At 42.0% G+C, this 23639-nt stretch overlaps 1 protein-coding gene across 1 annotated transcript in view; it reads right to left on the bottom strand.

Annotated features, from left to right (window-relative positions):
• The window catches only part of ALG14 (ALG14 UDP-N-acetylglucosaminyltransferase subunit), a 102210-nt gene that overhangs the window by 64399 nt on the left and 14172 nt on the right, over positions 1-23639 (bottom strand). Inside the window, exon 3 of the mRNA XM_052637848.1 lies at positions 274-405. Within this exon, the coding sequence (XP_052493808.1) occupies positions 274-405 (132 nt within the window). The remainder of the gene's footprint in view (positions 1-273; positions 406-23639) is intronic.

Raw genomic sequence — 23639 nt, 5'->3', positions numbered from 1 at the left:
CTTACTGCCATGAGACAGAGAGCTGAAGAAGGCAAATTCAGAGTTCAAGTTAGCCAGCCAGGGAAGACAAATTCCTCACCTCTTTCAGGAAAGTGCACTGAAATGATGAATCTTAGCACATGCTAGTACAAGGCCTGGTACAGTATCTAGCGCAATGATAAATGGTAGCTGTGTAAGAAAACAACTTGTCCTATTACCAACAAAGCATCCACAGGAGAGTGACCCTCGCTCCCCTCCAAATACCAAATCTGGTATTTGGTATCAGATACATACCAAATCTGGCTTCACTCGGTAAGTCAGGGGGAAAGAGAGCCACATGGAGTACAAGGTGGTGAGCACTGAAGACAGCCAGGACTGCTGGACCTCCCGGCTTCTGGGAATGCGGTGAACATAGTATTCAGGAAACTGGAAGGAAATAGCGAAAATCCAAATCAACTGGGCCACTGATACGGGCGTTAAACATAGTAACAGTTAACATTTGTACAAACAGGAAATGCTCTCTTGATTACTTTTAACTTTCTTTGGAATTAGATTTAAACTAAGCCTTCTTCCTGCTTTATACAACACACATCATTGGGTTATCACAAAAAGTTCCTAAATATGACAGGCTTGTTAAAGTCAAGACAATAACTGTTAGTTGCTAGGTCATGTCCAGCTCTTTGCTACCCCATGGACTGCAGGCCTGTCAGGCTCCTCTGTCCATGGAATTCTTCAGGCAAGAATACTGGAGTGGGTAGCCAGACCCTTCTCCAGGGGATCTTTCCAACGCAGGGATCGAACCTGGGTTTCCTGCATTGCAGGTGGATTCTTTATGGTTGAGCCACTAAGGAAGCCTACGGACAATAGTTGAGGGAAATTTTCTATAAAATATGTTTTATGTAAAGACCTTAACATACTGATATGCAGAATCATTACAAATCAATATATAAGACAAGTAACCTAGTATCAAGATGGGCAAAGGAGATGAACAGATAATTCTAAACAGGAAACACAGTCAAACATTTGAAAAGATGGTTAACAATTAAACATAAAAGGAAGCAATGAGTTATTTTTCACCTACCGAGTTGGCAGAGATTGTGGATATTTAATGTTACTGAGGATATAGGGAAACAGATATTTACATTCCCTCGGCACACACACTGATGTAAATTTTGGGGGAGGCCGTTTGGGAATATCTATAAGAATTTTAAGTGTGTCTATTTTTGATCCAGCATTTCTGCTTCTAGAAATACATCCCACAGATTTATCCATATGCTATCCACTTTATCACTGTATTTGTGGAAATTGGAAATGGTCCAAATATCCTCCAATAGGGATAGGAAAAGTCCATGCAATGAAATATATGGAGATACGTGAACAAATGATATAGATTTATATGAACAGATACGGAAGATGTGCCCAGATAAGTTGTCAAAGCGAATATGCACGGTGCAGGACAGCATGTTTTATATGTTTAATATGATCCAGTATCTATGAATAGATCACGCAGTTATGTGTGTTGGTGCACACACTGGTACACATATTAGTATGTGCATGAAGACATACAAATATTAGTATTTGCATGAAGAAATTGGTCCCTGAGCCACGGACCACCCGGTCTGAGACTCATAAAGCATGAAATCATGTGTGAAGGTTTATGCTATCCTCCAGAAGGGCATCTATGTAGTTCCTAGAATTCAGCATAAAGTGAAAATGGGAGACACATGTGAACACTTTCTTTTACATATGATGATAAAGGAGATTCCTTCTTCCTTCCATGCTACACCAGTGAAGAACAAAAGCTCTGGGCTCAATATGTTATTCACTATTATTATTTACTTATTAATTATTTACTATTTCAGTGTGTTTGTTTTCTTCCAAAGGATTAAGGTACTAAATGGTCAATGAGAAAATAATACAAATAGTTCCCAAACTATAGACCATACAAGGTGCAGAATCCAAAAGGGGGCAAACTTGTAAGGAATCTTGTTGGAGGTTGTATTTGCCTAATTTGTGGAGATTATTCACTGAAAACATGTAATGGGTAAAATAGTCCTGTTAGCTGAAACTGAATTCCCCTAAAACGGAGTTCCCTTACTGAGTTTATGACTCATCTTTCTATCCAAATCTTTATTCCCTTTATTGTCCCCTCTGACCTCAATCCTATGCTAACTGAGCACTAATCCTACCAGTGTCCGATGACTAAAATATATATTGCCAACACTCACTGTTAATGTACTAAAATCACTAGTATGTGTTTTCATCATTAACATACAAACCCAGGTTGTTTCTTCAGGACAAGATAAGCTAACAGACCCCCGAGTCATAGACCCCCTGGTCTGAGACTCACAAAAGAGAACATCCTGACTCCCAAAACTATGATTAAGTAATGTCACAAGGCAATTAATATCAGTCTTTGTTCTTGCCCTTAAAAACAAAAAATAAATCCCTAACTTGAAGAAAAAGTGGGAATGGATCTGAGGCTTGTCTCCCACTCCCTTACTTAGTGCCTGGCAGTAAACCCTTACTTTGCTGCAAACTCTGGCTGTCAGAATTTGGCTTTCTGCACTGTGGGCACATGGGGTCTAGATTTTAGCACTACAGAGACAAAATCCCCCATCAGAAGCCTTTTTTGGGTCAGAAGTGTTGTGAACAGGTATTATAGTACATATACCATATGTTACACAATACTCACCTTTAAAGTTTGGAGAAGTAACCAAAACTTCTCCAAGCTTCTTCAAATATTAATATTTCTGCAGCAAAATAGGAGTATTCACACTAAGTGAGATGAGACAATAAGCTTCACGCCAATTCAACCCAGGTTTTACTATCAGATAAACTTGTGACAAACTTGGAATTCTTTTTCTTCCTTGGTTTTCCAAGCTTTCTAAGATTACAGAATAGGGACTGTGGACCTGTACTAGACAATACATCTGAACCCAGTAAGATGTCATTATTATTACAGTAAAAAAATTTTTTTGGTGTTACTTCCAAAATTTGAGGCCTGACTTTAATATCTACAATATTTTATTCAAAAAGCATGGGTATTTACTATGCCCCTTGAATCTTTTAAAGCTGTGAACAGTATAACTTCAAAAAAAACTTTTATTTTATTGAAGTTTAGGTGACTTACAATGTTGTATTAATTTCTGCTGTATAGCCAAGAGACTGCTATACACATATATATATTCTTTTTCATATTCTTTTCCATTATGGTTTATCACAGGATATTGAATGTGTAGTCCCCTGTGCTATATAGCAGGACCTTACTATTTATCCATTCTATACGTAACAGTTTGCATTTGCTAGTCCCAAACTCTCACTTCATCCCTCTGCCATCCCCACCTCGGCAGCCACAGTTTGGTTTCTGTATCTGTGAATGTTTCGTAGATAAGCTCTACTGTGTCATATTTTAGATTCCAAATATGTGATAGGCATGGTATTTGTGTTTCTCTTTCTTACTTCACTTAGTATGACAGTCTCTAGGTCCATCCATGTTGCTGCAAACAGCATTATTTCACTCTATTATTAATATATACACACACACACACACTGCATCTTCTTTGCTTATAGCTATGTAAAGAAGCAATGAACAATATTTTGGGGGGTATTTTTAGTGTCCTGAGGGGTTGGAAGGGAGATTGGTTTGACTCTGGCTTGAAAGTCCACTCCTCTGACTCCTTCTGAACCCCAGAGAGGCAAAAGCACAGGCCTCCTAGGGCCTATGCAAGGGTCTGGAGACAGCTCTCTGAGACCTGGACAAGGGAGAAGAGCCTACATCTCATCCCAGGTGGCGGCCTGAAGAAGCTGAGAAAACAGGTTCTGGGAATCTCCAGTCCATTCCCAGCAGAAGGGAAACTAGTGGAAGCATGCTCTGGAGCCTCCTTGACGGAAACGAGAAAGACAGGCCTGAGGGTGAAAAAACAAGGTAGTGACTGAAGAGGGGTGGCCTCTATTTGACTTCTGGATGAGCCACATAAGGAGCCCAACCTCATTCTTCAGATCAGATGCCAGGCTGGGGAGGGGGGGGTCTTGGTTCCACTCCTGAGCTGGAGATAACTGGGCCCATCACCACTTGCACACAGTGACCAATCATCCAGTTTGCACAGGATGGTCCCAGTTTATACCTGTAGTCCCAACATAATTACTAATACTACTTCCTTCTGCTCTCATAAGCGTCCCAATTCAATGACAGAGTATATTGTTATCCACAGGGTGGGCAATGAGAAGGTAGGTTCATCCTAGAGATAGGAAAGAAAATTTATTCAGAATAGTCCAAGGCAATGTGATGCAAGCCTCTACATTACCATCAAGGATGAGAGCTTAAGTGGTAGTTGTGAAGAAAGCCAGCTTGGAAGTTCTACCAGTGCGATAAACAGGGCAAGAGAGAGGTGGTGACCAGCGTGGAGAAAGGGGGGTAGTAAGGATTGAGCTAGGCAAGGGGTCAGAACCATAACGGTTACTAGCAGGGGATGGGGCCAGGGTGAGTGGTGGTGGTTACATATGGTGCCACTTTCTGGCCTATGGCTTCACACCAGAAAGGCCAATACCTCCAAATACCATCTAAATTTTCAGGTAACTGGCAATCCTATCAAAATAGAGATTTCTCTCCAAATCCAAGTCTCTTCCCACCCAAATCCACCAGATCAGTTCTCAGAGGCACCTTTTCTGACTAATCTTTCCTCTCGCCTGTACACATACTCCTTTCTCCTCCAAACACCAGGCTTGCCTTTTGTTTTAAAGTTACCCTAGTTACTCTCCTGGCATATTATATGTTTCCTCCACATGTCTGTCTGTTTGCTCCACTAGAATATAATTTACCTGAAGAGGCCAGGAATCTGAATCACTGAAAGCTCAGTGCTTATGAGTATTTGAGCAATGCATATTTACTGAATAAATGATTTGTACATTATTGGGTATTAATAGAAAATAATTCAAGCTTCCTGTCACTTAGCTGAGATGTATTTAGACTAGGAATGAAGAAATGACACAAAGGAGGTAATTTCAGAGTGCTTCCATGGGCCTTATTTGTACAATCTACTCAATAAATGGGAATTCCTGGGGCCAGAGGGAAAATGCCCAAGCACAGCTCAGGATTGAGAGTTCACAAACAGCCAGAGTCAAGAGGCACGAAACCTTAAGGAAGATGAGAAGGAACCAACGACAAATTAACGAGACCTGGGTGCACAGCCTAGACTTCTCTCTGTGAAACCGACCATTCACAAGGGCCTCAAGGAACTTCTTAGCCCTTGTATATCCTCTCCCCAGAAAATAGGTCCATGAGAGAGGAGTGATCTGATGCTTGAGGTATGAGCACAAAGGGAAAGGGAGTGAGGTTAAAGGAGAGCCTTCCACTGTGCATCTGGAAGAGTTTGAAGAATTCTATGTCCACTGGGTCTGTACTAACCTATGTGCAGGCGTACAGTCAAGTGGGGGAGCCTGAGGCCCTCTGGATATGGACAGGGCCCTCACACTACCCCTGCCTGATACACAGAAGTTGGTGCTGGGGTGTCTGATGTCCCACGTCACCTAGAAGAAATGTTGAGAACCAGGCCAGGACAAAATCTTCAAGAGAATTATTACTTTATAGAGTTTCAGAAGATAATCAAATATATAAAGAAGTGAATGAGGAAAACTGATTGACAGAATGCTTATATTTTGGGCTTCACAAAAGTTCCTTTGAAGACAAAAAGGAATGGAATAATTTCAGAGAGCTATAATTTAGGCTTGGCTATGACCAGGCATTCTGAGGAGTTGTGGCATCTGGAGCAATTCAAGTGAAGGCATCTTTATAGGCATACTGTTTTTGTTTGTCTGTACCTTTGCCTTGAAGAAACTGTCCCTGACCCTTCTTTTTATGTCTTATTAATAGGATGCAGGACACAAAGGATGCTTCACCCATCATTTTACCCACTGAGCCACATCCCCAGACCTAACATTTGATTTGGGAGTGGCCACATGACCCAAGCAATGGCACCCTACTCTAGTACTCTTGCCTGGAAAATCCCATGGACTGAGGAGCCTGGTAGGCTACAGTCCATGGGGTCGCAAAGAGTCGGACACGACCGAGCGACTTTACTTCACTTCACTTCACATGACCCAAGTAGAGTCAGCTTTTTCCTGGATTCTTACAGAGACCCAGGGAAAGTTCTTCCTTTGAGAAATGCTGTGGACTGCTAACCTGGCCCTCAATCCATTCTGCTAGGGCAAGAAATATATACTTGCTTTGGTGTTCCTCTGTTTACTAGGCTTTTCTATAACATCTTGAAACTCAACTATTATATTTGCTACCAAAACAGGATACTTACTCCTGCACTCCCAAACCAGAAATTGACAAATGAACAGGAGACTCTGTCATAAGCAGATTTCCTGAATAGACATGAAGATCTATGTCGGCACTAGCAGAGACGAGGGCTGGTGGGGGGGACTGTCCCCGTTTCCTTCTTCCCAAACCTCTATACACATTCCTGTCTACCCACTTCTTCCCTACATCCTTGCCACTTTCATCCAAGCCATCACCACCTCTCACTATTACAATTCCCTCTTAATTCATCTCTGCTTCTCCTCTTGCTCTCCTTCATTTTATCCTTCACAGAATCTCCAGAGCGATCTTTTCATAATGTACAGCAAGGCTTTCCTTTCATTCCCCTGCTTAAAACCCTCCAAAGGCTTACCGCTGCACTTGGGATGAGATCCAACTTTCTTACCACTGCCTCCAAGGTCCCATGTAGTCTGGTGCCGGCTTACCTCCCCAACAGCCCCCTGCTCATCCTAACCACACCGGTCTCCTTTCTGCTGTTTGAATGTGTCGGACTCATTCCTTCCCTGAGGGCCTTTTCTGCTTCTTCTGAGCGGTCTGCCTTAGCCCTGGACTGCAAGTCAGGTTTCTCTCGAATGTTCTCTCCTCAGAGAGGATTCAGTTCTCCTCCATCAGCCCCTCCCCGACCACACTGCCTTCTTTTACCATCTTCACAGCAGTTCTTGGTAACGCAAATTAACTTGTTCGTGATGGTTTGCTCCCGGCCTCTTTCTCCAGGGTGAGAACTCCAAGGAAAGGACAGGATTCCGTGATGCTGGCACACAGCATGGTGCTTCATGAGTCACACATGCTCTCCACCACTGAGTAGATAAACAAGTGTCACTACCATTTCTAGAAGTCCCAACCTGTGGTCTCTGCTGCAGAGGATAATGGTTCTTTATCTCATAAAGCACCAATTAACCCCATCTCCTCATTTCACAGATGAGGAGTCAACTTTCCCGAGGGACAGAGCCAGCAAGTGGTAGAGCCAGGACTGGAACCCCAGCCTTGAGGCCCTAAGCCTTCCTGCTGAGAAGCCTGACTCCCCAACACACAGCTAGTTGAATCAGCCTGGAGCTGTGCTTCCTGGCCTCCTGTCGTTTCCGAGACAGCCAGCTACCCATCCTGACCCATTTTCTCTTCTTGCTCTGCGCGGCAACCCGCCTGCCCCGTGCGTCCCCAGCCTGCCACCCCGGAGTGAGCTGCAGCTCTCTGGGAACTGCTCTCCTGGCCTCCTCGCTCCTCTCTGCGTGTCGTGCTCCGCTCTGCACTGTCGGTTTGGCACCCCTCCCCCACCTACCACTGTTACCAGTGACTCCCTCCTCTGCCCCCAAGCCTTTCTGGGGAAAATTCAGGACAAAAACGCAGGGCCTTAGAAATCTTCAGACTTTTCTGTTGAATATTAGACCCCGAGTCCCTGTTGGCAGGCTCTGCCGTTTTGCTGTTGTTCCTACCTGGCAGCCAACGAGGTCACCCAGTCCTAGAAAGCATGCTGTAGCTGAGCCCCTTCTCTCTGTGCAGGCCAGCATGGCCGCCCTGCAGTATGTGTCTATCTGGCAACGTGATCCAGTTCCTTTCACACAACTCGCAGTGACAGCAAAGACAAAGAGAGACTCTCTCTTATTCTCTCTCCACCATATAGTTACAGACATCCTTTCCATCTATCTACATAAGCTTTCCCATTAAGAAGTGGCAGGGACCAGGCTTACATTACTGTGTAGCCCACAGAGCCTCCCAGCGTTCCCCACACATACTTGATTGATGTATAACCAAATCCACAGCAAAGGCAGAATGGTTACGAGTTAAAAAAAAAAAAGAGTAATAGATTTTTTTTTCAAGCTTCTAGTTTGTCTGGAATTATATGGAACCCTAAGTGAAATGCTAAGGGTATACGACAACTTGTAACTTTCAAAGTGTCTTTCAGAATTACATCACTACTAAAAACCACAAACATATCTGGCTTTAGATTTGTGACAAGCTAAATAGGAGTTTATAGTGATTTAGATGGAAATAATTCCACCAAGGAATCCAGATGGCATCATAAACCACAACAGAGCAGGTCAAGTGGTCTATGAAGTCATTCTTTGCTGCTACCACACAGTGAAACGTACAATACATTTATTATTTAGGGAATGCCACGCTAGTGCAGAATCTTGGAAACAAGACAAAATGAAAATGGTAAAATTCTATTCAACCAAAAATGGTTTCAGCTTTCTTTCATAACTGCTCTTTTTAATAATGAAAAGTGTAATATACAGTAAAAGTATGTTGGATGATTCACCCAACTATTCTGAAATCAAGATGACCATAATTTACCAAAAAAAAAGAAAGGTTTTATATGCATGTCCTTCCAGAATTTGGTAGCTGCTCACTTCATGGCAGATGATGATGATGCACCGTGAGGTGACTTAGGATGAATGAGCTGTGGGTTCCAAGCCAGGTTCTGCTCAGATAATCAGCTCTGAAACCCGGGTGACTTAGCCTCTCTGGACCTCAGGTCTCTCACTGGAAAGCAAGGAGGCCTGGCTGAGATCAGGGATCCTTAACCCATCACGATCCCACAACTGGTTCTCAAGCTTGACTCGTCAAAGAAGACAAGGCTGCTGCTCCAGCCCTGCCTCACGACTTGCAGTCACTCCTCACTTCACCTTGAGAAGCTCTTTTCTTACGTGGAGGTCTCAGGCTCCAGGGAAATAAAAAAGAAGTTTGTTCTTGAAACAATTATGGGAGTCTGGCCCAAAAGATTTCTAAAGTCCTTCATAATGAACATTAGTTGTAATTTTCCAGACTTTTATTAACTCTTTCTTTTGCCAGCAATAATCCGATTTTTCCTTTGGGTAATGCACTCTTGCTCACATTCGCAGTCAGATGCTTTTGGTGGGATTTTAGCCCGTCTCCTTAACCCCCAACCTGTAGCTCCAAGAGTAGACCTGGAATAGCTTCAGCACCAGGGAACAACGCTCACCTCTGGCTGTGATGATGAGCTGCAAGATGGGAACATGACCCAGTTGGAGATCATTAGGCAGCAGATGTTAGCTTGGATTTTTGGGAAAAGATGCTTTATCTCTCCCTCTCCTACATCCTATAAGAGACCTTCTTCTTCCTTAGACAGTTAGGGCAAAGACATGAAGCCGGGAGGTGCTAATGCTCTTTGCTCCCCTGGAGGGAGAGTCAGGGGCTGCTGGAGGCAGCACTGGGGGGCCCCATGGCAGCGATGACTCTGCGGAGGATGGAGCAAAGACATGCCGCTATCCTTGGTGACCTCCCTGGGCAGCTGGAACAAGTCTTGCCAGAAACAAGACTGAATTTTTCCCATGTCGTAAGTCAACACATTCTCTTTATTGTTCGAGCCAGTTTTGAGTCTGGTTTTAGGGCACTTGCAGTTTAAACACCCTTCCTTTTAGCTTTAAAATGGTATGAATTTAAAGACTGTTTTCCTCTGCTTAAAAAGGAAAATATATTCAAATCATAGATGAAGCAGTCATTTACAACACTGGCTATCAGAGCTGGACTCTTCATTGTAAGCTCAGATAAACTCCCAAGAGCACCTACTAGGTGACAGAACTGGGCTGGGAGCACAGGGGTAAGTAAAATATTTATAAGGAACTCACTGCCAACTGGGAGAGTGACACAGGACAACTAATAATTGCAATCAGAGAGACTGATACAATAAGAGACATAATTAATAAAAATAATGTTAGCACAAAGTAAGAAATGATGAATTAATACTTTGATAAACTAAGTCAAGCTTTAAGGAAGAGCTGTTTTATCTAACTTGGAAGAATATGAGATTTACCATGTCTAGCAGAGGGAAAGAGGTTCTTCTGGCATGTTCACAGCAGGGAGGCATGGAGTGGCATGGAATACCTGGGGAACTAGATTTTGGCATGTAAAGAGCAGAGAGCAGCAGCAAATGGAGCTTGAGAAGTAGGCCCCCAAAGCCATGCGGAAGAGTATGTGCTCAAATCTAAAGGCAAGGAGGAGATACTGAAGATGCTAAAAAGGAGAGTATGAAGAGAGTGGACAGAGGGGCCCTGCTGAGGGGTCTCAACCAGAGAAGGGAAAGCATTTGGGAGAAACTGAAATATACCAGGAGAATGATGCTGAAGGCCTAATGGATACTCATAACACTAAGGCGAAGGACTGGAGAGGGCAAGAGGCGGGGATCAGGGATTTAAGGAGGATGGGGAGCTTGGGGTGACTCTCAGGTTTCTAAGGGAGTGATGGTAAAAGGGGAAACAGACTGAGAGCGTATCATTATGGTTTGGTTTTGAGCATAATTTTGAGTCAGAAAAACACTCTAAGGACAAAATATATCAGTGTTAGAGAATGTGCGTGCTAAGACGCTTCAGCTGTGTCCGACTCTTTGTGACCCTACAGACTGTAGCCCGCCAGGCTTTTCTGTCCATGGGATTCTCCAGGCAAGAATACTGGAGTGGGCAGCCACGGCCCCCTCCAGGGGATCTTCCCAACCCTGGGATCGAACTCACGTCTCTTATGTTTCCTGCATTGGCAGGCGGGTTCTTTACCACTAGTACCACCTGTTAGAGAATACATACGGGTAACTTTCAGGTTGAAATGGGACAGACAAGGATTTGTACAGGAACATGGGCAATGGACGGACTTGGCAGGGTGGTAGACAGAGTAAGACAACTGGGACTCTAGGAAAAGGCAGGGCTGGGAAATCTAGACTCTAGGCAGGCACCGACAAGTCCCAGGGTAACCTGGCTTGGAGCAGAGGCCTCATTTGTCTCAGACAAGTCAGACTTGACAGCCAACGGTGGGATCACGGATGCCTGTTGAGGATCCCTGGCCTTAGCCAGGCCTTCTGGCTTCATTCACAGTGAGAGGCTGAGGTCCAGAGAGACTAAGTTGCCCAAGGTGAGAGAGATGGTTGGTCATCAGCAGGACCCAGCTTGGAACCCAGAGCTCCTTTGTCATAGGTCATCACTTTCTACCATGACTCAGGCGCCTCTCACATCCTTGAAGGACAAGTGAACACCGCTGGCACCCCCTCTTCCACTTTTGCCTCCTTCTAGTGGTCAGCTCTTTCATCAGTTGGTGAATGAAACCACCACTGATCAGCCTCACTACTTGCAGGGCTTAGAACTATGTTGTCCCTGGCAGAATTGTGACTACTGGCTCCAGAATTATTTCCTGGAGCTTAAAGGCTAAAAGGGACCAAAGAGTCTCCATTTGTGCAAAAGGAAGGATAAAAGGAAACAGGCCACATCCTGATTTCGTGTCAACAACAACAAAAATTACTGTATGCTTGGGCCCATGAATTTTTAAAGCATGCTATTTATGTAAGTATTTAAATTCAAACACTGGTTATTATAACATCTTTAATTTGCTTTAAAATGGAGAAATAACAGCATCATACTGTAAAATGTTACCAGCTCTGCATGTTGTAAGAAGCCCATACAAATTTCATTGGCACAGGGAAGAAGTTAAATTACCTGAAGGGTGAAATAACTGCAATATGCTATTTACAGTTACTTTAATAACACCAATTCAGAATCTGTTCAAAGAAAGTTTAAACTAACTTGCCTTTGTTGTAGAGATGGAGGATGCGACAAGATTTGGGAAGGAGTTTAAGAGATTAAGCCACTTAAATTACTTGAGAACCATATATTATACATCTATCTGATGTACTGTTTCAGAAAGAATCATTTATTCACTGAAAGAGCCACGGCAGGATCTCTAAGTGCAATACATTTTAGATACTTTCTATTTAAGGTATCTCAGGTGTCTAGAATGATCCTCTTCCAAATTAGAGATATTTTTTACCTTCACCTATAATTGAATATAGTTAAGGTCCACTATAAAGAGGAAAAGTGCCTGTATACACTGGTCACACTCTAAAAAGGTAAATATGCTAAACCATGAACTGTAACACACAATTCAGAAACTGAAACAAAACCCCATAACTGCTTTTACACAGTTCACAAACTTACTTCTTTTAGGATTGCAGGGGAATTATGTAAGAGAGATACCAAGTGTATTAGCATTAGATTTAGAAGTCTCAGCAGTGACACACAGCCTCAGCTCACTGTGTGAAGTTAGCACCCCACCTTGTGGAAAATAGCAGGTGTTGTTAAATGGCAGCACGTCATGCTAATTTCAGAAGTACTGGTGGATGAGTCCTGCAATCAGGAAACTGCCACTGAATCATACAGACAGGCTAAAAGATGATACCAAAAGATCCCTATTTATTAAAGTAACAGAAAAAGTAATGTGCTTCCAAAAACTTATACTAGTCCCAAAATATTAGTGCTGATGAAATGTGGGTTTTCAGAAAATTACTTCCACTGGGGCTTTTCTCTCTTCTCAGCTTTATTTCTAAAAAAATAAACAACCCCCCCCCAAAACCCTTCCAAAACACTTTGTTTTCTAATTATAACTTCAGAAAACACAGAAAATGTTCAAACAAAACTGAAAATCAACCATTATCGGTAACGCTAAGATGATTCCTCTACCCACTTTGTACAATCTTAATACCAGCTAACTTAAATCTCTTCTGCAACTGAAAACATTCTAAGACGGTCTTGGGTTTCTAAATCTGAAATAATTTCTTGCCTTGTAAATTTAACCGGCTGCTTTGAGCAGCTGTCGTGACTCTTGGCAAACACAGCCTCCGTTTGTTTGTGCGAGCCCTGCCCTTCCCACCTTCCTTGCTTTTCCCCAGGTTCCCTTCCGGAGAAGACCCCGCCCCCAACACTCTAGCTCCAGAGCTGTCCCTCCTCCACACGCAAACCAGCATGGGCTTTCCTCTCTCCGGGCCTGCTGAACACGGAACTCCTTCCCTGCCATCCTGAGAATTCCGCTTGCTGCTCTCAGACTCCTGGACTAAAGATTTCCTCTTTCTTGGATTCCCCTTGTTATTGGTGGAGCGCGTCCCCAGTGAAAGGATTTATGGGGAATCAGTTTGAGGACATTTCTCCACTGTCATTCTCAATGCCATTAGAATCCCCAACGTGACTCCTTGCCTTTTTCTTTCTGGATGTTTTTTGAATTTTTCTCTTTAACCACGAGTTCTGAAATAGTATGATGATATATCTTTGTTATGACTACAGTTTTAACTGGCTTGGGGGTAGTCCTTTAGTTTGAAGGTCATGTCCTTCAGGTGCTGGGAATTTTTCTTGGCTCTTCACTTAAAAAAAAAAAGACAACTTCCCCCATGTCCTTGGTCCTTTTGGATAGTAGACTGCCAACATCTAATTTAATTATTTAATTTTCTTACCTTTCCTCTACTGTTTTTATTTTTTGTTCTTATTTACAGGAGAGTTCTTGAATATGATCTTCCAATGTTCTGATTTTTTAATTCCTATAATTAAAATTTTAATAGCCAAAGGTCTTTCTTATTCTATGAGGGCTTTTTAAAAGTAGGTCTCATTCTTTTTTTTAAAGATACAATGTCCTTCATTTCTCTAACATTATTGTTTTCCTTCAAAATTCCCTCCTCCACCCTCCCCATTCCTTTTCTCAAAATCCCTTTCCTGGTTAGTTTTGCCTTCCTTTCTGTTAGGGACTTTCTTCCAAGATTTGGTAGTCTGTGGATGCTGGTTCAAAGCAGCAGTTCTCAAGAGAGAGGGGGAGATTTCTCCCTCAGAGACCTTCAGGCGACGAGGATGAGAGACATGTTTGGTGGCCAAAACTAGGGGTGAGGGGTGGGACTGGGGGTGAGGGGTGGAGAAGGAATGGGTGCTACTGGCCTCTAGTGGTGAAGGCTGGGGATGCTGCTAAACATCCCACAGGGAGTAGACAGCCTCCCCATCTAAAATATCAACAGTACCACGGCTGAGAAATCCCAGTTCCTACTGAAGAATGAGGCATTAAAAGGAAGACGGAAGCTCTGTGTGCTGGGTGGAACTTGTCACGTAGAGGACAAAAACAGGACTTGACCACTTCACTGGGGGAAAATCCCAAGTGCTGGAATACATAGTTCTATTCTCCAAAGCAAATCAGTTTCTTCAAAGTTAATGTTTAAACTCCTGCCTGAGGGAAACATACGAAGTGATGGCAAAGGAGACCTAAGTGGTATGCATGGGGGGAACAGGGGTAGTTATACACATACCTTAAGCTCTCAGTTTTTAGGGCAATGTCTTAACCCATCTGCAATCTGGTTTGTTGTTTCCAAAGCCAAAACTTCTTTACTTAACCTTTCCGGTGGATAAACCTTGGGTTTTCTACCAGGTGAGGGCAGAGAGGCTGGGAGCCTAACTGACAATGCATTAGGCAGACTTCAACCAAGAGGCTTCTTTCCCACCCTACCCTGTACTCCGTACTCCAGAGGTGCCTGGTGCTGTGTTATTTTTTAGTCAGTAGCACTGCCCAATAACACTATCATTAGTTCCTAAGGTTTCCAGTATTCATGCTCTGCTGGTCCAACTACACCAAAAAGACCTCAGATTAAGGGTACTTCCTTTCCTTACTTGATAAAAACACAGTCCAAATTCTGCATACAGAAACTACTTAATATCCACTTATAATTTTCAAGGATTTTACTTTTGGGAAGGCTTCTAGGGAGCTGTTCTACCTGTCTCAAATAAGCGTATAAAACAAATAAACAGTACTGCAACCTCAAGAAGATGTTTGGTGAAGAAAGTCTTTAAATTCACACTCTACATGGGAAGACTGCTAGAAAGACAGTTAGAGCCTTTTCAAACTCAAGAAAGGATATTATCCCTAGCAAGGCTATATGATGCTACTAAAAAAAGAACTGGGGACAATCTCTCGTCATCTTCCCCAAGCCAGAATAGTATGCGATATATATTAGAAATCCATTCTAAAGTCCAGCGGTCCCTTGCCCAAGAGTATAATGCTCCGCAGTGCGCTGCCACCTGGTGGCATCGTGAGGGAATGACAGCAACATGGGGTGAGGAGGCAGCCGAGGGAGAGTCTTTTAATATTTTACGAAGTTCTTCAACACCTGGAAGGACTTCGAAGAATCATTTCTGGAGCTTGAAAGGCCTTTTTAGGGTTGGAAGAGGAGGATTGAGAGGGGAAGCAGGGAAGGGGAGAGAAAAAAGAGAAAGAGAAAGTGTAAGTGCACAGGACTTAGGAAATAGTTTTAAACCAGTGCTGGGAGGGCCTGGGCAGCCCCTTTGAATCCCAGGTTGCATCCTGGTTCCTCCAGCCAGTGTAGAGGCTGTTGACTCATCTGGGTGGTACAAAATATTATTTATAAAGACACTTGGAGATGAGGACGCTCCACTGATAGACTTCCCAGGGCCACTGACAGCATCTCCGAACTTCTGCTTGATTTCTCTCTTCTTCTCAACTCATATCCAATCTGTCAGGAAATTCTATTACTCTACTTTCAGGAAAAAAAAGAAACCCAGATTCTAACCATTTCCCCCTGTTCCTATCCCTAGTAATACAAGCCACACTCTCTCTTGCTTGGATTGCTTCAACTACCTAACTACCTGCCTTGGTTTCACCCTGTCCCTTACAGTCTACGTGCAACACAGCAACCAGAGTGATTTGTTTAAAATAGCAGTCAGGCCACTTAACTCTCTGGAATAAAACCTTCCAACAGCTCCCTATTCTCCTCAGAGCAAGACAGGAAGTCCTCACACGGGCTTACAAGGCCCCACACCATCTGGCCCCAACCTACCCTTCCGTCTCTTCTCTGGTGTCCCTCCCTCCACTCACTCTGACCCTCAGCCATTCCGCCAACATCTATTAGGCAGTTTTTCCAGACCACACCCTCTGCCTGAAATGCCTTCTCCCAGGTGCTCCCATTTTCTTGAAGATCCTGATCAGAATTGCAAATTTTTCCTTCTTGTCAGAATTCTCAATCCCCCACCCCACCCCCGGTTCTTGGGCAATCAGCCCCCAGCACTGATTGCCTACTAACAAGCTGTATGGTTTTCTTATTCACTCTGTCTAGTATTACTGCCTTTCTGATCCAGCTCAAGTAGAGTAAGTTTCATGATTGCAGAATATTTCTGGCCTGTTTTTTCACTGATGTATCCCAACTGCCTATTACAATGCCTGGCAAGTGGAAAACAAGTATTTAACATTGAATTAAACCAAAAGTTAAAAAACTCTAGAATTCTGACTGATACTACATCATAAATTGGGGAAAGAAATGCTGGGCTGGATGAAGCACAGGCTGGAATCAAGATTGCCGGGAGAAATATCAATAACGTCAGATATGCAGATGACACCACCCTTATGGCAGAAAGTGAAGAAGAACTAAAGAGCCTCTTGATAAAAGCGAGAGGAGAGTAAAAAGTTGGCTTAAGGCTCAACATTCAGAAAACTAAGATCATGGCATCCAGTCCCATCACTTCATGGGGAATGGATGGGGAAACAGTGGAAACAGTGGCTGATTTTATATTTGGGGGCTCCAAACTCACTGCAGATGGTGATTGCAGCTATGAAATTAGAAGACACTTACTCCCTGGAAGGAAAGTTATGACCAATCTAGACAGAATATTAAAAAGCAGAGACATTACTTTGTCAAATGTCCATCTAGTCAAGGCTATGGTTTTTCCAGTAGTCATGTATGGATGTGAGAGTTGGACTATAAGGAAAGCTGAGTGCTGAAAAATTGATGCTTTTGAACTGTGGTGTTGGAGAAGACTCTTGAGAGTCTCTTGGACTGCAAGGAGATCCAACCAGAATCCTAAAGGAAATCAGTCCTGAATATTCATTGCAAGGGCTGACGCTGAAGCTGAAACTGCAATACACTGGCCACCTGATGCAAAGAACTGCCTCATTGGAAAAGACCCTGATGCTGGGAAAGATTGAAGGTAGGAGAATAAGGGGATGACAGAGCATGAGATGGTTTGATGGCATCACCGACTCGATGGACATGAGTTTGAGCAGGCTCCAGGAGCTGGTGATGGACAGGGAAGCCTGGCGTGCTACAGTCCATGGCGTCACAAAGAGTTGGACATGACTGAGCGACTGAACTGAACTGAACTGAATTGGCAGGTATGCTTGTTTGGGGTCTGATTCTAGGGAGAAGAATGCCTCTTATGGAGATTGGCTTTTGGCTCCAAATACACTTTTTCACATTAAGGAAATCATTAAAAATGTTAGAATAATAGGTTATTTGTTCAATGCACTGTTTAAGGACGATAAATGTAGGCAGCCAAGAATATGAATATGATGCAGACAAGAAGACTAGAATTCAAAGTAACTGCAGTATATGTGGGGTTTGAACATAGCATGCATTCAGTACCACCTGGCCCAGTATATTACTGAAAAATATGAAGAGAGGGCCAGGAGGGTTTTATTTAGTGACCAAAACAGTTAGAGTTTGGGATAGCTATTACACTGATTCACCCCACAGGATACTCTCATATATTTACTGCATTTACTTCAAATCAAGAATTCAATCAACATTCTAGCAGAATGCTACAGTACCAAAGGGGCCCTACAGTGCCCTTCCACATCAGCAAGGTACTTAATTTGGGCTTTTTGTTTTTAATTTTTTTCTAATCAAAGTCACACTCACATTTGCAGAAAAATCTAGAAGGTTATAAGAATACTTGCAGACTATCTATAACATAAATTCAAAATTGTTTACTGCAGTATTCAATGAAAACTTGAAAACAGCAATAGGGAAAAGGTACAACAGTACTACATATCTAAGCTTTATAAGGTAGACCTACAAGTACCAACATGGAAAACTATCTAGGTATGGAGTTCAAAGAACAGAAAAGCTGAAAGCAATGTACAGGGTGTGATTTACAAACTAGCCATGGTATGCTCTCCCACCCCTGTTTATAGAGTCACGTGTATATATATGTACACATAATTCATAACATTCTGTTATAAGGATATGTATAACAGGAGGGAAAAGAGTAATACCAGCAGGATATGACTCAAGCTGGTGCAGTGTTTCCCTCTAGACAGTGAGACTGGAGTCGTTACAGGAAACTCCCATTTTTCACTCCCATACTTCTTTGCTGTCTACAGTTTTTCAATTTAGGAACAAACAAAACTTTTGGAAAAGAAAAGAAGCAGAAAAATAACTGTTTACAGTCCTGCAGCAGGTAATTATGGGGCATACTGATTATAAAGATATGCCGGAATATCCACATAAGCATAATGTCTTGAACAGAATTGGCACGCACTGAATATTCTTCCCCCCCCCCCCCACAAAATAAACAAATAATCTTTCTTGGCAAAACATTATACGCTTAACTACAGAGTAGTGAGAAATCTAGTCAGTGAGCCAAAAGTAAAGCAGGTTGACCCTAATTGTCAACCCTTCAACTCAGTTTTCAGAAACTTCTATTATTGTTTTACATAAGAAAAAAGTCCACTCTTTTAATTTTTACGTGTATTCAAAAAATGTTTTATTCGCGTGTCACTGAACTTCTGTCTTTACTGATATGATCTGAAGGTGCCAACTCAGGCTCTAACAGAAGTTACAAGGAGTAATGGTTGTCAAGCCGGGTGGTTAACAAATAAGGCGCAGACTGAGAAGCAAATAAAAAAATGAACCAGAATCTACAGTGCAATGCCCTGACTCTCATTTCCCTCAGTGTCCCAAAGGGGTGGATGTCCCTGCTGAAACACAGGCCAACAAGTGGATGACTGCTTTCCGGGAAGAAGCTCTGCTTTGATTTTTCACTTACGCTTTATATAATACAGCTCTGGTAATTGGTTCTATTTGGAAAGGTTACCATCCAATTTTTCAAAAAGATATTACTTTAGCCACTCTTTACTTTAGAGATAATCCCAGTGGAAATTACATTTTCTTTAGAATGCTTTTCCAGATTTTTTTCATACAGGTAATTTCACAGCTAAACATGGTTTTGTTTTTTATTTCGCTCAGCGTCCTGCCCCTCACCTTTCTAATCTCAGTTGCTTTATTTGAGTAGCATCGAGATGTTTCTCCCCAGAGAAGCCTGTTTCTCTTCCAAAGCTAGTTAAACTCCTTAAAGAAGCATAGACTGAGAGGAGTTAAAAGTGCACCAGAAATAACTATTTCTCTTTACTCCTGTGTAACTAAAAATAAGATAAATTATGTACCTAAAGATGTTAAATACAAGTAAAAATGTACTGAATCAAAGGAATTAGGAGGAATTTGAATGAGGTTTCTACAACAAAAGTAGGTCATCTCTACCATTCAATAATAAGACTATATTATTAACATAAAATTTAGCTTTAAAATCTGTTAGATTTTTATATCTATCATAAATAGACAAATATTAACATTTAAATATTTTTCTAAAAACTAACAAAAATATTTAGAAATTCCATATTACACTAAGTTATTACCAAACAGTAGAAACTTCCTATGCTACTTGGGCAACAATATGTGATTAACAATAGGTCATTTGTATCTTCTGGTTTCTGGGAAGGTCTTCTTTATGTTTTTAGAAGAGCGGGCTTGTGCTGAAAATGTACGTTTTGGCTTCTTACCAGAACCAAGTGGGACTTGATGCACTTTTATCCCTAAAGTGCTCTGAGTGATATGGATGAGACACCCCACCCAGGCACAGAGGGCAATTATTGTTAATGCTTTAAAGTGGTACAGAGTTTCTGGTTTACTTAAGAAGTCTGAAAAAAATTAGACTAAAAAGAGACAGTCAAGAACTTGAACTGCAGGAGTATTATCAACTGCTAGGAAACTGCAGTTGGTACAATTATACCAGATTTTAAAGAGTGAGGAAAATTGAATAGGTAGGAGGTGCTATTTATTAGGTGTACTAAACACATTAATACAGACAGTGTAGAATAGGCATCTATCCAGAGGATACATTAAAACTTTGACTTAAACGAAGACCCAAACCCTTCTATAAATGGATTAAAATGCTGCAAGATACACAACAAAATATAATTTTATCTAAACTGGAAAGAAGGGAAATCTCTGCTTGCTAGAAACAAGAAGAAAATGAAATGGGAGCAGTCTGTGACCCTGGAGCTTGGGAGGAGGACATAATGATGCCAGAAACCTAGCGCTGGGTTTTGGGGTGCCCTCCCCAGGTTCCGGAGCAGAGGCCTAATGAGGGACAACAAACTGATGGCTGATAACTTCACAACAGTAACACATCCCCTATATCTGAAACCTAGAGTGCTCTGGGCTTAGTGCTTAGCCGTCTTCTATTTCCTAACTACATTCAATTCCTGGGTGATATCACAGTTTTTCGTTTTGAGTCAAGTGGGCTTTAGAAAGCATCACTATGAACAAAGCTAGTGGAGGTGATGGAATTCCAGTTGAGCTATTTCAAATCCTGAAAGATGATGCTGTGAAAGTGCTGCACTCAATATGCCAGCAAATTTGGAAAACTCAGCATTGGCCACAGGACTGGAAAAGGTCAGTTTTCATTCCAATTCCAAAGAAAGGCAATGCCAAAGAATGCTCAAACTACCACACAATTGCATTCATCTCATACACTAGTAAAGTAATGGTCAAAGTTCTCCAAGCCAGGTTTCAGCAATATGTGAACTGTGAACTTCCTGATGTTCAAGCTGGTTTTAGAAAAGGCAGAGGAACCAGAGATCAAATTGCCAACATCCTCTGGATCATGGAAAAGCAAGAGAGTTCCAGAAAAACATCTATTTCTGTTTATTGACTATGCCAAAGGCTTTGACTGTGTGGATCACAATCAACTGTGGAAAATTCTGAAAGAGATGGGAATACCAGACCACCTGACCTGCCTCTTGAGAAACCTCTATGCAGGTCAGGAAGCAACAGTTTGAACTGGACATGGAACAACAGACTGGTTCCAAATAGGAAAAGGAGTACGTCAAGGCTGTATATTGTCACCCTGCTTATTTGACTTCTATGCAGAGTACATCATGAGAAACGTTGGACTGGAAGAAACACAAGCTGGAATCAAGATTGCCAGGAGAAATATCAATAACCTCAGATATGCAGATGACACCACCCTTATGGCAGAAACTGAAGAGGAACTAAAAAGCCTCTTGATGAAAGTGAAAGTGGAGAGTGAAAAAGTTGGCTTAAAGCTCAACATTCAGAAAACGAAGATTATGGCATCTGGTCCTATCACTTCATGGGAAATAGATGGGGAAACAGTGGAAACAGTGTCAGATTTTATTTTTTGGGCTCCAAAATCACTACAGATGGTGACTGCAGCCGTGAAATTAAAAGACGCTTACTCCTTGGAAGAAAAGTTATGACCAACATAGATAGTATATTCAAAAGCAGAGACATTACTTTGCCGACTAAGGTCCGTCTGGTCAAGGCTATGGTTTTTCCAGTGGTCATGTATGGATGTGAGAGTTGGACTGTGAAGAAGGCTGAGCGCCGAAGAATTGATGCTTTTGAACTGTGGTGTTGGAGAAGACTCTTGAGAGTCCCTTGGACTGCAAGGAGATCCAACCAGTCCATTCTGAAGGAGATCAACCCTGGGATTTGTTTGGAAGGAATGATGCTAAAGCTGAAACTCCAGTACTTTGGCCACCTCATGCGAAGAGTTGACTCATTGGAAAAGACTCTGATGCTGGGAGGGACTGGGGGCAGGGGGAGAAGGGGACGACAGAGGATGAGATGGCTGGATGGCATCACTGACTCGATGGACGTGAGTCTGAGTGAACCGTGGGAGCTGGTGATGGACAGGGAGGCCTGGCGTGCTGCGATTCATGGGGTCGCAAAGAGTCAGACACGACTGAGTGACTGAACTTAACTGATGTAAACACAGGTGACTCCAAAATTCATGTTGAAGACCAGCTTCCTTCAACTTCAGACTCACACATCTAACTGCACAGCCAACCTCCTTGCTTATATATTTGCAGATATCTTACACTCAGGCCTGCTGTTCTCTCATGTAGTCTTCCTCATGTAAATGAATGGCAGCTCCATTTTCCTGGTAGCTCAGGCCAAAAATCTGGATGTCATCTCCCACTCTGTTTTTTCTCCACATCTCACACCTTGTCTGCCAGGAAATCCTATTAGTGTTTCCTTCATAGTATGTCCAGAATCTGACTGTTCCCCATCACACCCACCACTGCCATCCTTGTCCAAGCCATGCTGGTCTCTCACCTGAATTATTGCAATGGCCTCCAAACTGCTTTCCTCGCTTCTGCCCTTGCCCCCTTTAGTGTATTCAGCAGCCAAAATGATCCTATTAAAATATAAGCCAGATCACATCTTTCCCCTTTAAAACTTCCCAGTGGTTCCCCACATCACTCATGGGGGGAAAAAAACCTAAGATTAAAAATGGACCAAAAGGTCTTAAAAGATCTGACCCTGTTATCCCCACTTTGACGTCTATGGCTTCATAACCTACTGAGCTTTCTTCTTGCTTACTCTGCTTTGGCCACACTGATTTCCTTTGCTGTTTCATAAATATGCCAGGTACAATTCTGTCTCAGGGCGCTTCACTGCAGTTACTGTTTCCTCTTCAAGAACTGGCTTTCCTCAGGCTGCCTTGCATCATACCTCCATCAAGCTTGGTTCACATATCACCTTTCCCAACCACTCTACCAAAAACTGCAGTCTCCCTTCAACTCCCCAATATTCTCTGTTCCCTTACTGCTCTATTTCTCTCTTTAGCATTTATCACTAGCAAATTATTCATTTTACTTAAGTATCTTGTTTATCATCCCCCTACTGAGATATAGACACCATAAAGGAAGAGACACTTGTAATTTATTCACTAATGTATCCCTAGCACCCAATGGGAATGCAATAAATACTTGTTAAATAAATAAATGAATGCCAAATTCACAGTTATTAAGGGAAAAATTCAAACTAGAATTCTAAATATAGAATGCAATCAAAGGAGGGCCAAACCCAAACATATTTTCAAACAAACAAACAAACTGGAAAGAATAAATCCCTTACAGACCTTCCATGAAAGAACTAAATATATATATATATTTCTAGAAGAAAAATAGTGGATCCAAAAGAAAGGAGTAGTGAGGGTGAGGAAAGAAAATACTACATACATCTAAATAAATACAAACTGCATAAAATAATAGTAATAAGTAATATAAGTGGAGTAAAAACAAAGTAGAACCAAAACTCTGAACAATAACATACAGGATGGGAGGTGGTGCTCACAGTTAAAATATTCTAAAAGCCTTTTCTTTTCTTTCAGAATACTGGAAATAATACGATTTTGATTTTAAGTTGGATATCTGTATTAACAGTTTAAAGAAAATACCCAAGAGAAGAGGGTAATTTCCATTCCAGGATAGGAGGAGGACAATGAAAACTCAATCCAAACAGAAGGCAGAAACAGAACAGAAAAAGATTCAAAGGAAACGGTAAGCAGAAAGAACCAAATAAAATAGTAGAAATAAATCTAATATATTAGTAACCAAAATAAACATACATCTACCAAACATGTTTGTTAAGAGACAACGATTCTCAGTTTTGAATTTTAAAATTATACTTTGTCATTTATAAAAGACACATTTAAAA

This window comes from Budorcas taxicolor, chromosome 3, assembly GCF_023091745.1.
Source record: "Budorcas taxicolor isolate Tak-1 chromosome 3, Takin1.1, whole genome shotgun sequence".
NCBI lineage: Eukaryota > Metazoa > Chordata > Mammalia > Artiodactyla > Bovidae > Budorcas > Budorcas taxicolor.
This window is presented reverse-complemented; position numbering and strand designations above follow the sequence as displayed.